At 44.5% G+C, this 12,047-nt stretch overlaps 1 protein-coding gene across 1 annotated transcript; it reads left to right on the top strand.

The window, feature by feature from the left end:
• The first annotated feature begins 45 nt into the window (after positions 1-45).
• ssh1b (slingshot protein phosphatase 1b) lies at positions 46-11,942 on the top strand. The gene is made up of 16 exons (XM_070850706.1): positions 46-129; positions 1,451-1,488; positions 4,653-4,753; positions 5,973-6,037; positions 6,357-6,478; positions 6,574-6,642; positions 7,043-7,108; positions 7,917-8,111; positions 8,327-8,420; positions 8,502-8,630; positions 8,749-8,795; positions 9,094-9,240; positions 9,818-10,018; positions 10,287-10,929; positions 11,079-11,528; positions 11,601-11,942. The coding sequence occupies exons 1-16, from the start codon at positions 49-51 to the stop codon at positions 11,721-11,723; spliced, it is 2,571 nt and encodes an 856-aa protein (XP_070706807.1). The 5' UTR covers positions 46-48; the 3' UTR covers positions 11,724-11,942.
• The last annotated feature ends 105 nt before the right edge of the window (positions 11,943-12,047 follow it).

Genomic DNA, 12,047 nt, shown 5'->3' with positions numbered 1-12,047 from the left:
CCTTCTCTCTCCCCCTCTGCTCCCCTCCGAGGCTGCAGCCCACCGACCATGGCCCTGGTGACTCTGCAGCGCTCTCCCACCCCCAGTGCAGCATCCTCGGCCAGCACGACCAACAGCAGTGCGGGGGAGGTGAGTGGGGAAGCCGGGGCTCGGTCTTTGTGTGCGCGGAATGAGGAACCGCGGTGTGTGAGTAAGAGTTCACCTTCCTGCTGTCATCGCCCTGCGTGCTCTTACTGTCAAAGATTTGTTGCATTGTTCGGAGTGTTTGTGGCTGCTGTGGCAGCGGATTTGTAAACAAAATCCTGTGGGGTGGGGGATGGCGGTGGGGGTGGGGGTGCTGGGTTCTGCTGTCACACTAAATGCTCGTTTTGCTGCTGCACAAACATTTGCTGCGTTGCACGCAGGTTGTTCTCCCGCCTTCTTATTAAGGCTTTTATTTGCAGTAATGCAGCTTCAGTGATGGGGAGGAGACTTTAAAGGGGAATGACATCAATTTTTAGAATTATGCTCCTTGTGCGCTCCAGTCAAGTGTTCACCAAGTTGCAGAAATGAGTGATGCTGCACCAAGGAAAACAATCAAGTGACGTGAGATCATGTTGTGGGAAATGCCACCAGGCTCCATGTCCACAGTTGAAACACCGTTTGTACCAGTTAGATTGTGTGGATAGACAAGCAGAGGCTTCTTGTTTTGTAGCTTTAGAAAACTGCAGTGAGGCTCATCCCCAGACTAACACTGACTTTGTGGAGGCTGAGGCTGTGAAGCACACGTTAAATCCCATTTGCAAAACGGAAACTTTGATGGCAAACACGCTCAGCATCCCTCGGCATCCCAGTGAAATCATAACATCAGGGTTAGTGCCCCAGTTTCTAGATTTAGGAAAGTGGATTATGTGCTCTGAAGTGGGCCAAAAGAACAAGCAATGACATTCTTCCTACGACGATAAGTTTAGTTTTTAAATCGTTTTCTACGTCACAGCCAGCAGGAAGGAAAAGAGAATAGCTGTGATGTTTGAAAGGGTTTTTGCTGAACTTGTGCTGTTCAAACAGTCATAACAGACAAGAACACTGACAGGGGAGGACCAGTAGCTGGCGCTGGCACGCTTTCCTCTAGCTGCATGGTCCTCAGCATCCGTTGGCACTACTGTACCATCTCACATCTTTAGTAAATCAAAGACTTCTACAAACATAAATGCATTGAGGCCCATTTCTGTTGCTGAATGTATTCTGGTGTACCGTGGTAATGATGTCTCGTGCTCATAATGAATGTCGGCCTCCAGATGACCAAACAACGGTTAAATGTTCTGTTGGCATCTACACATATTAGATTCATGAAAGAAGTCTGATTGTAAGAACAGGGAGAAAATGTAAAATCACACTTGTGTCGACATCTGTTTGACACCGAAGGCCTGTGGCAGTCTTTTTATCCTCTGCCTTTGTTTTTGTCTTTCAGGATTTCGGAAGTGATGATGACCGGAAAAATAATCAGAGGTAAGATCTTTTCCTACCTCTTCTTCTTTTGAAGGACAGAGATGATAAACAGAAGTTTTGTATTCCAGGCTGTGGAATGTGTTTTTGTGGTCAGTGGGCCTTCTGACCCTGGATGAGCTCACTCTGCAGTAGTACCAGCACACAGTGGTGTCTCAAGCTCTAATTTTCTGTCTCCAATATTATTTGAGATGATATCGCTACAAGGAAGGTCGAACAATACGTCTAAATACGAGCAGCGTCTGTCCAACCGAGTTTATTCTCTCTTAGTGGCTGCAACAGTGTAAAACTGAAACCCTGCTCACGTTGTTAACTTCTTTTTGAAACGGTTGAGGCTTTTTAAAAGTATATACACATATTAATCTGGCTTTTAATTATTTGTCAAACACTTTGTGGGGAGGCTGGAAGTAAACATCACAGATGAAAAGCTTTCCTTTGGTGAAATGATGGCGAAATACAGTGCTTTTAATTTTCTAATACTCGTTGCATAATTGATTCTATAATGGATGTAATGGTTCTATAATTGAATTGTAGCTGTCCCTGCCAGACCTATTTTGGAAGGTGATAAGCTGCTTGTCTTGTCCTCAGTCGTGTAGATTCAGTGATGTCAGTGAATCTGGCTCTCTTACAGAATGAGTGGGGCAGCTTATTTTCTCTAACGGCCTTTAGTTTTTCCACTGTTGTCAAGGAGAAAAACCTGCTGGAAGTACAGTTGATTTAATGTGACAGTTTTTTTTAAAATGTTTCTTCTACTTGGTTACATAACAGAGCGCATAAACTGTTGTTTCTGCTCGGTAACAAAGCTTTTCTTCAATCAACCCGACGTCACAAAAGTCATGATTTATGTCAGCAAAGCTTCGGCACAGACTGCCTTTGTGCTCGCTGAGCATGTGGGTCTTTCACAGTTGAAACAGCCATGTCATGCATCGCGTGGAGTGTCTAAATGACTAACATGTCTCTGTGGCTCAGTAATTCATCAGCGTGGAGTCTTAATTTAGGAATCTCAGACTCGAGATTGACGCCGAGTGGCATTTCCACTGCCTCCCTGCGCTTGCATGAATGATGGTATTGTGGCAGAGCGTTGCATAGGGAGAGCTGGAAGCACAAACTGTGAAGAGGAGATAGGGAGCACAAACTGAGGGGATGGGGCAGCACAGACGAGGAGAGTTCGGGGCCGGGATGGGAGGAAAAGAGGAAGGACTCGCCGGGACCACGATGAGAGAAGTTTAACTGACATATGCAGCTAGAGGAGGCTGCGGCCCCCTGACCGTGGACAGGAATACGCAGGTGTAGAAGATGGATGGAAGAGATTGTTTCTAGGGAAGACTGTATGTAGTCCGCTAACTACTCGCAGGATGCATCTGGTCGTGAAGCCTTCACATAAAGCCATGTTCACCGTGCTGCCTCACCTTGTGAACAAAGCTGCTCTGACTCAGAGGGAGATCTGTCGCATGTAAGTTCCCACGGCGGCACGAGAAAAAGTTACTAGTAGATATAAAGTTTAATAGATTATGTCGATGTCACAGTGTGATTCATTTGACAGCGTGAAACACTACATTTTTGGACATTTTAAGAAAGGATTTTTTGATTTGAATCAGTCACTCGTTTAGCTACAAAAGGAATGATTTTACTTCTGTCTTTTATATTTTTTTTAAATAATTTTTTAATCGCAAGAAAGAGACTTTCACTCTCCAAATCATACGTCTTCTAGGTAACTATGAAAAGAAATAATGATACCACATAGCAGGGGAGCTGAAACAAAAGGCCTTGTGATTGTCCCACTCAGTCATACCAGGCTTTGTGCTGCTGGTCGAGCGAGGAATGAGAGTGTGGTTAAAACAAAGCTGCGCTCTGTTCTGTGGGAGAAAAGAAACTAAAGCTCTTCTCCTGCTCACTGCGGCCCACAGGAGTGCTGCGTCCAACACAGGTTGGACAGGAGGGGAGGTTTTTAAAGCCAGAGCACATGTAGGATAGTCACGGTGCGCCGCCTGATTCACCATCGGTCAGCCAACCCAATCAAGTAGAGAGTCTGTTAATCATGCTATAAAAACACAGGGCTGTAAAAGTCACTGCATCAGGACTTCCTGCTGACTTTGAGTCTCCGATTGAGCCCCCTGTCCTGCTCAGTGAAGCAATGAGGACGCACAGTATCCTGACCGCAGCCATTTCATGTCCCTGTTTCACCTTTGTTCAGCACACTTCTTGGACACACTTAAAGCGTGATTTTTTAAATCCAGTGTAGCCATGCTTGACTTATTTGTGGCATCATGGAGACTCATGCAGACTCACTTTTGAACAAAAATGCCAAACATAAGTAGTTGCAGTGAATCCTCAAAGCCGAGAAGCCAAAACCAGAGTTTGTTTGTTTTTTTTAAGGCGTTTCAGATCAGCGGGGTATTAATTGAGTCATCCAGGCACGTTTCAACAGTTGGGTCAGTAGCTTTAATTTCTTTTTGATAATGAAACATGAAAGAAAGAGAGCCGTCATTGTTTCAGATGAGCGGAGGATGATCAGCCAAGTATCTGGTTCTAGATTAGATGTACTGACTTTAATATTGGCAAATGTTAGAATAATAGAAAATGTTAGAATACATCAAAATAACCATGGAAACTACATGTGGAGGAATCGCCCAAATATCTTTTGTGTGGTGTCATATTGAAGTAGTTGGGTCTGCCCAGCGTTTTGAATTGAACTGAATGGAATAGAATAGGCAGCTTGAATATAGAAGATAGGAAAAACAAAACAATAAGAGCAGTGAGAGTAATACGAAAAAAACAGCATCCAGTGTTGTTTGAGCTTGTGTTTCCTTCTTCCCATTTGAGTTTAAAGCAAAAATAAGATGGGTTGTAGATATACGATGGGGTGAGCGGCGTAAGGCATGTATGGATGTGTGAAGGTTTGTGTGTGAGTGGCATTTAAGGCGCATACATTGGTCTTTATGACTGGAATGTGGAGGTGTCTGAGCTGGATGATGATGGTAATCTGGGCACAGTATGTCGAAGTACATCTGACATTTTAAGCTGAAGTTCAAGGTTTTCTCACCTCACCAGTGTTTGGATCATGGGATCAGAATACAACACGAGGAAGGAGGGTGAAAGTGGTAAAGCGCTGCCACGAGTGAACACGGGGAAAGATTTCATTTATTTACCACCTGTGCTTTTTCCAGCCTCAGTGAGAGCTTCTTTATGGTCAAAGGAGCCGCCCTCTTCCTTCAGCAGGGCGGCAGCGCACAAGGCCCAAAGACCCCGACCCACCACAAACATGCAGGTAGGAACACACACACACACACACACACACACACACAGAGGAGGCTTTGTTTCTTGTTCTTTTGTTCATATTCTCAGCACAAATGAAGTCCAGACAAAAGGAAAATTGTATCTGCTGAGGCGGCTTTTCTCTCTGTGGGTTTGTCTGTGTTTATTCTAAACTGTGTTAGGGGCCATTACCTAGTCTGACCTGAATCGACCTGCAGCTGAACACCAGGGATGCTCACAAACCATTTCAAGCAAGATCAAGTCTCAAGCAGTTTGCTTACAGCCGTTACAAACAAAATATACAGACTGTATCTGTTCATTAGCTATTTGATTACTGGGCACTTGATGAATGGATAATCTGAATAATCTGATCTAAGAAAGACACAGAGGAACACACAAACCACTCAAGCTCCTACGTATAACAATGCAAAGGTTATCATCCGGCTCTCAGCCAGTGCTGACAAGTATATTGCCTAAATTACTACATATGTTTTTTTCCTTTGCTGATCTGGTGTCATTTACTGTCATTCCAAGTTTTTTTTTATTGGCTCCAACAGATGTAGTTTTTTCTACACAGTCATGCTGCTGTTGCTGCTGTTTGGCTGCACATCAAAGTGGCGTTGGAATGCGACATAATCTTGGATAATCTAAAAATAAAAATCTTCTGTAAGTGTTTTAACATCCATCAGCGGGGTCCTTTTATAGATGTTCGCTGTTCACAGGTTTCTAATCTGACGTCCTTGTTGAGCCTGAAGTCATTTAAGGACGAGTGCAGGAAGTCAGAAGTCGGTATGCGCAGGACACTCGGGCTTAGCGCAGCTGGAGGGTGACAGGGTTTAGATTTGCCTTCAATGAGAGGAATCCCAAAATATTTCCTCCCACTGGAAAAGAAAACCAACAATGAATGTACAATGGAAGAAGCTGAGTGATCAGTTTGTTGTAGACCTTTTAGTTTTTTGGGGGGGAATACCAGAAAGAGAGTCGTGAAGACGCCAGTCCGGGATTAAAGTGTGCATTATTCTCTATATAGTTAACTTGGTAATGTTCTTAGCTTATTAAAGGCAGTTTCAATGATTTACTGAAATCTTTTCCTCTGTCAGGATCCTTTTGAGCTGAACAATGTTTAAACGTCTAGTTTACTCATCCAGATTAAGATCTGTGATGACTGACTGTACTAGACTTTGCTTCTCATTCAGTTTCCTAATAAGTCTTAATGTGGGTTTCACTTTTAGGTGATTTACCTCAACACCTGCAAGTCATGTTTAAGATCCTCCGGTCTGAAGATCGCATTAAGCTGGTCAGTATAACACTTATATACTCACTTCAGCACTCCCATTAGTTTTTTTCCTATGTGGATAGTATTGTTTGTGTGTGGGCTCTGCACACTTTAAGGTCATTAATTGCATCCAGTATATAGAAAGCACTGATTCTCTTACTCATTTTGAAGTTAACACTATTTTAGAAAAGTGTTGTTTACTGTGAGTCAGCTTGGTGAGGGGTATTGCACGTGTCGTAGTGACGGACGTTTTCTTAAAATAATCGCATGACAACATCAGTAAATTCTGGATATTTGTCTCGTTAATGCTGCTTCTTGCATACTCCCGTTCGTTCCGCAGGCTGTGCGGTTAGAGAGCGGATGGTCAGACCGGGTGCGCTACATGGTCGTCATCTACACCAACGGCCATCAAGACACGGAGGAAAATATCGTCCTGGGAATGGACTTCACTGACAAGGACAGGTCATTGATGTCTCTGCAGCCTTATGTTCAGTGCGAATTGACCTCATGATTAGATTTGTTAAAATGCTGTTTTTTAAATTTTTTGCGATCTGCAGTAAAGAATGCTCTATTGGGATGGTGCTACCACTGTGGAGTGATACCAACATACATTTAGACGGAGATGGGTAAGTTTCAGTTTGCCCTTTCATAAAGAATGGAACAATTAATACATAAAATGTACTCTTTGAGAACACATGCCTGTAAATGTAAGGCAAAAATGGCTAATCTATGTATTCTGCTCATATTCTTGCCTGCAGCTGCATGTTTTGGTTTGTCTGGGCCTTTAAGGTTTTACTGCCCACCAGTGGCAGAGGAGTGAACTACATGCTTTTTTTTTTCTCCTGTGAGAACCGTTCTTGCTGACCTGTTAACATTGTCTCTGTGTGCTGGAGGAATGTTCCACTGGTTAGAGTCCTGAATAGTCCCATGAGCGAGCCGTGTCCAGTCTGTGTTTACATCCCCTGACCACTCTCCATCTCCATCCAGACTCTAACTGATCATCCCTCTCCTCTTCTTCCCCACCAGAGGCTTCAGTGTGAACACAGCAGGGCGGTCACATGTCTTCAAGCCTGTATCTGTGCAGGCCATGTGGTGAGTGAATCCTTCCTGTTTACCTGGGATAACCGTTTGTGGTGTGTGGACAGGAGGAAAGCGCATTGTGCATGCTGGATGAATGTTGTCTTAGACATCAAGGCATGTTGTCCAAATTAATTGGAGTTTTCAGATTTTGTTGTTCATACACCTATACATTTATTCCACAGTTTGTGGGAATGAAAATTTGCTATTTGGATAATGTTTTAGCTGGTGGATCCCTTTTTATGCCTGTATGCATTGTGAAGGTGAGATTAGCCTTGTTAGCTCAGTTATGCGATCAAGTAACAGCTTCACAAAAAGGTCATGAATAACTGTCAGATTTTGTACTTGTGCTCACTTTTCTTAACAAACGCACACAATCCATTACAGCATTTGTCAATCCAATCATATCCATGTAAAAATACACATACAGCACAAGATGAGGTGTCAAACGTTAGACATAGTTTGTAACTATTTTTGTCATCCCTGTGTGTGCGTGTATAACTAAGAAGTTTAGAAATTGATTTGAATATAATATTTTTGTTGAAATTTGGAGCTTTGTGAATATGTACATGTGACTAGCTGATTAGTTAATGGTCACTTGGACAATTCCCTGTTTTCTACTATGAGAATCACTGTAATGACCCTCCTGGGTCAGTGCCACCATTTGGGCCACACTTCACAGTCTTGTGCTATAAACCTGCCACCTGCTGGTCACATATCAGAATTACCAATAGAGAGAGTCTTATTTGCCCTGTTCCCCATCATCATGCACTCATCTTGATGATGATGATGATCGTAAAGCCTTTGCTCTGTGCCTCTGCAGGTCTGCCCTGCAGGTCCTCCACAAGGCATGCGAGGTGTCGCGCCGGTTCAACTACTTCCCGGGGGGCATTGCTCTCACATGGATGGCCTTCTACGAGAGCTGCATCACCTCAGAGCAAAGCTGCGTCAATGAGTGGAACGCTATGACCGACCTGGAGACCACCCGGCCTGACTCGCCCACCATGTTCGTCGACCGGTGAGACCCTGATGGTTGCTTCTTGTAACATAAATGTTTCAGCTGAAGGATTTCATGTCCGATTTCTAACATGCCTGTTGTGCCAATGTCCTCAGTTATGGAATCCATTTCACTGCTTTAGTTTTCACTTGGTCCTCAGCTGTAGAAACATGTTCTACTGTGATGCAAATTCTCATTCAGACAGCAGCACTAAGATATTGAGTCATTATGTGCAGGCCAACAGAAAGAGAGAGAACAGAGTGTCTCATCAAAGCCAAGCTACGCAACATCATGACGTTTCAAGACCTGGAGAATATCACCTCGAAGGAGGTACGTGCCAAATCAACACCTCAACGATGTTAACAGTGTTGTTGGAAAATAAAGAGTTTAATGTTCGATTCCCGTCCTCAGATCCGTAACGAGCTGGAGCAGCATATGAGCTGTAACCTCAAGGAGTACAAAGAGTTTATAGACAACGAGATGCTTCTGATCCTGGGTCAGATGGACAAGGCCACACTTATCTTTGACCATGTGTACTTGGTGAGAATGTTTTTTGTTTTTTTTATCTTACCTTTACATGTTTTAATGTCACACTTTTATGATAGTTTCTTCTCTTTTCAGCAATGAAGCTCTGAATCATTTCTTTTTGCCTCTGTAGGGCTCTGAGTGGAACGCTTCCAACCTGGAAGAACTACGTGACTGCGGGTGAGCTGATGGCTTAACACTTACTTGATGTCTTTTCCTGATTTAATCCTTACTTTCTTAATCCTGTACATTATTAAATAAAAGTTATATATGTATATATTTACCTGAAAGTTGCCATCATCTGTAAAGAAAAAAAAAAAAAGGTGTATAAGTGAATCTTACAGGAGAGATTCCTGTAGATGTGCTAATTTGTTCCGGAAGCTATTTAATTATTATGAAATATACATTATGAAACGCATTGTCAGATGAACTAATAAGCAACAGAGGAAAGATTAACATGTTACTGTTGCGGTTGCAGAGTGGGTTACATCCTGAATGTTACCAGGGAGATTGACAACTTCTTCCCCGGGATGTTCTCTTATCACAACGTCCGTGTGTATGATGAGGAAGCCACTGACCTGCTGGCCCATTGGAACGACACCTACAACTTTATTGTCAAAGCCAAGTAAGACCCTGCACGTGAAAATAAACGAGTGACCTGGTGCTTTTTAGGTGTTTTGGTCTGAAGGGGGAGGGTGTGATAATCCATTGTTTGAGAAATAAGAAGATTATAGACTGTAACATCAGGCTGTTATCCAGGGAGTGTACAAAAACAACCATCAACAGAACTGTTGCACATCAGCACTTTATTAATAGATGGAGTTTTAGTTTCATTTTTTACATCAGCACAGTTTGACTGACTCGCTTCATGCATTCTCCTGTAACACCGAGGCCGAGACACTCCTGTAACACCGAGGCCGAGACACATTTTTCTCCCACCCAAATTCAAGACACAGCTGTGAGTTGTGCCAGAGAGAGAGAACTGAAATGGTGCAGTCAGTCTGGTTGCTATGCAACTGTCTAACTATGTTAACCTAAGGCAAAAATGGATGTTTGTAAAAAATATAAGTGGATAGCAGAATCCTGAAAATCATCAAATCCAGATTTAAAGACATTTACATGTAGTGCACTGCCACAAGGCCCTAACTATTACCAAGTAGATACATGGAATGAATTTAATTCTTTCTTTTTCTGTCCAATAGGAAGAACAATTCCAAGTGCCTGGTGCACTGTAAGATGGGGGTGAGCCGGTCTGCCTCTACAGTTATTGCCTATGCAATGAAGGAGTACGGCTGGTCTCTGGAGAAGGCCTACAACTTTGTCAAGCAGAAACGGAGCATAGCTCAGCCAAACGCTGCTTTCATGAGACAGCTGGCAGAATACGAGGGAATCCTGGACGCAAGGTAAGTAGGTCTAGTTTAACTCAGTTTTGCATTTTGCTTAGCTCCCAGCAGAGGGAGTTTTTTTTTTTTTTTTTTTTTTTAAACTAAGTACATGCATGAGGCTTCATCCTCGGGGGTGATACTGAATTGCATAGTTACTGTTTATAAAGCTAGCAGCCATTACACACATGCTGCTGGCATTAACATTTGTAATAGTTGCTTGTTAAGTTTTCTGTCTGTGTCAGTTCTTTTCTTCACATGTTAACAGCAGTGTGCTTTACCTTCACAGTAAACATCGCCATAATAAGCTATGGAGGCCTGAAACTGATGAGGAGGGATCAGATGATTTGCAGGCCTCTGGCCACAGCACTGGTGGGGAGGAGACACCAGTACTGAGAGAGGAAGAAGCGTGGGGAGGCTGCGGGGCATCTCCCTGCAGGAGTATGGGTCTGGAGATGGAGCCCCTTGACTCTCTTAACTATAATTATTACTTCAGACGTTTATCAGACTCTGCACTAGACAGCGAGCCCTCCACCCCAGTGCGGGGACCCCCTCTTCTAGGTATGGAAAGAGTTTTCATTGAGATTGAAGACGTGGAGAGAGATGCCCTGTTGGAGGACGAGGGTTTCCCCATGGCCCATTTAGCCCTGCCTGGCGAGGGCACGGCTGCTCAGACGTGTGGGCGCCTTGACCCCCTGGAGGACATGAGATTGCGGCTCGAGTTCAGTACTTTGGAGGAAGAGGATGAGGAAGAGGCAAAGAAAGAGGAAGCTGAGATGGCAGCCTTGGCTCAAACACCTGGAAATTCAGAAGGGAAGAAGACGGGGGAGGAGGCTGAGAGGTCGGAGGAAAGCCGGCTAGGCCTAGCCAACCTGAACACCAACAACAGCAACCGCCTTGCTGCCAAGCGCAGCTGTCCTGCAGCTTTTGACGTGAGTTAAGAAAATAAAGCTTTTAACTGTGGTGAAGGTTTTGTGTTGAACAACTGTTTTTAAAACCACTTTGATGTCAGAAGCATATATAATGTTATTAACTGCCACTGACCATATACTGTCTTCTGTTCCAATTTTACTCCATTCAGGACAGTGCTAGCACAGGAAACCCTTTAAAAGTGAAGCCTTCCTATCAGTCCTGTAAAGATTGCCTGCGACTACCACAGGGGCGACGGTGTGACCGACCAGCCGGAGGCCGTTCTCACCGCCTTAACCCCTCCCGCCACTGCACTGTCCCCTCCATATATATAGATCCACCCGGGACCAATTTTTCCTCCACCCCAATTCTGCAGTCTCTGCAAACCAGTGCAGTTGTCCCACCTAACTTAGTGCAGCCCTGTAGTCATCTCTACCGCTGTGCTACTTGCGCCCCCGGTGTCCCACCTGTCTCACTAACCAACCGCCAGAAAGTGGTCTCACCTATGAGCTGTGAAGAGATGCCTCCTGACCGGAGCTCATTTGAGGCAGAGGACATGGATGAACCACAGGGGGACGACGTGGGAGAACAAATATCAAGGGAGGGTACAGGGACCATCAGTGCGACCGCTGCTGAAGGTTTAAAATTACAACCCGGTGGTGCAGTGGAGCTCCAGCAGCAGGCTCTGGCACAGCTGCAAATGCCCGGACTGGGGATAGAATTTGGTCTGGAACTGATGCGACAGAGTGCAGAGCGGCTGGAGAAGCTGCCAAGCTTGGCTATGGAGGGCCAGCTCCCGGTGGGGCCCCTGCCTTAATACAGTGGCCTGAGCATGAATGACTTGGAGGTAGAGGATTATCAATGCCTCCACCAGGTACACTATAATGGCTGTGGGCCTTAGGATGACTGCCGCTGTGGTGTCGTACCAGAAACGAAGCTCTGCTTTGACCTGTACTGTCATGTCCTGGCCTCATAGCTGCACTGTAACAAGCTGCAACAGCCCTCTTTGCATTCAGAGAGTGTCCTGTCATTGTCTAATGGCATTCAAATCCAGATGAGGCTTGAATGCTTCTGGCCAGGTACAGACTGAAGATTTTCACACGTCCTCCATTGTCCCTCAGACCTGACTGGAGTCCATCTG

The sequence above is a fragment of the Pempheris klunzingeri genome, chromosome 19, assembly GCF_042242105.1.
Source record: "Pempheris klunzingeri isolate RE-2024b chromosome 19, fPemKlu1.hap1, whole genome shotgun sequence".
Taxonomy (NCBI): Eukaryota; Metazoa; Chordata; class Actinopteri; order Acropomatiformes; family Pempheridae; genus Pempheris; species Pempheris klunzingeri.
The sequence above is the reverse complement of the archived record's forward strand: the minus strand, read 5'-3'. Positions and strand labels throughout refer to the sequence as shown.

Bases quoted from the DNA above. Each gene is read 5' to 3' on its own strand.
- ssh1b (XM_070850706.1), top strand. From the start codon at position 49: ATGGCCCTGGTGACTCTGCAGCGCTCTCCCACCCCCAGTGCAGCATCC. The intron at 7,109-7,916 runs GTGAGTGAATCC...GTGCCTCTGCAG, and splicing joins GTATCTGTGCAGGCCATGTG to GTCTGCCCTGCAGGTCCTCC. The intron at 8,421-8,501 runs GTACGTGCCAAA...TCCCGTCCTCAG, and splicing joins AGAATATCACCTCGAAGGAG to ATCCGTAACGAGCTGGAGCA.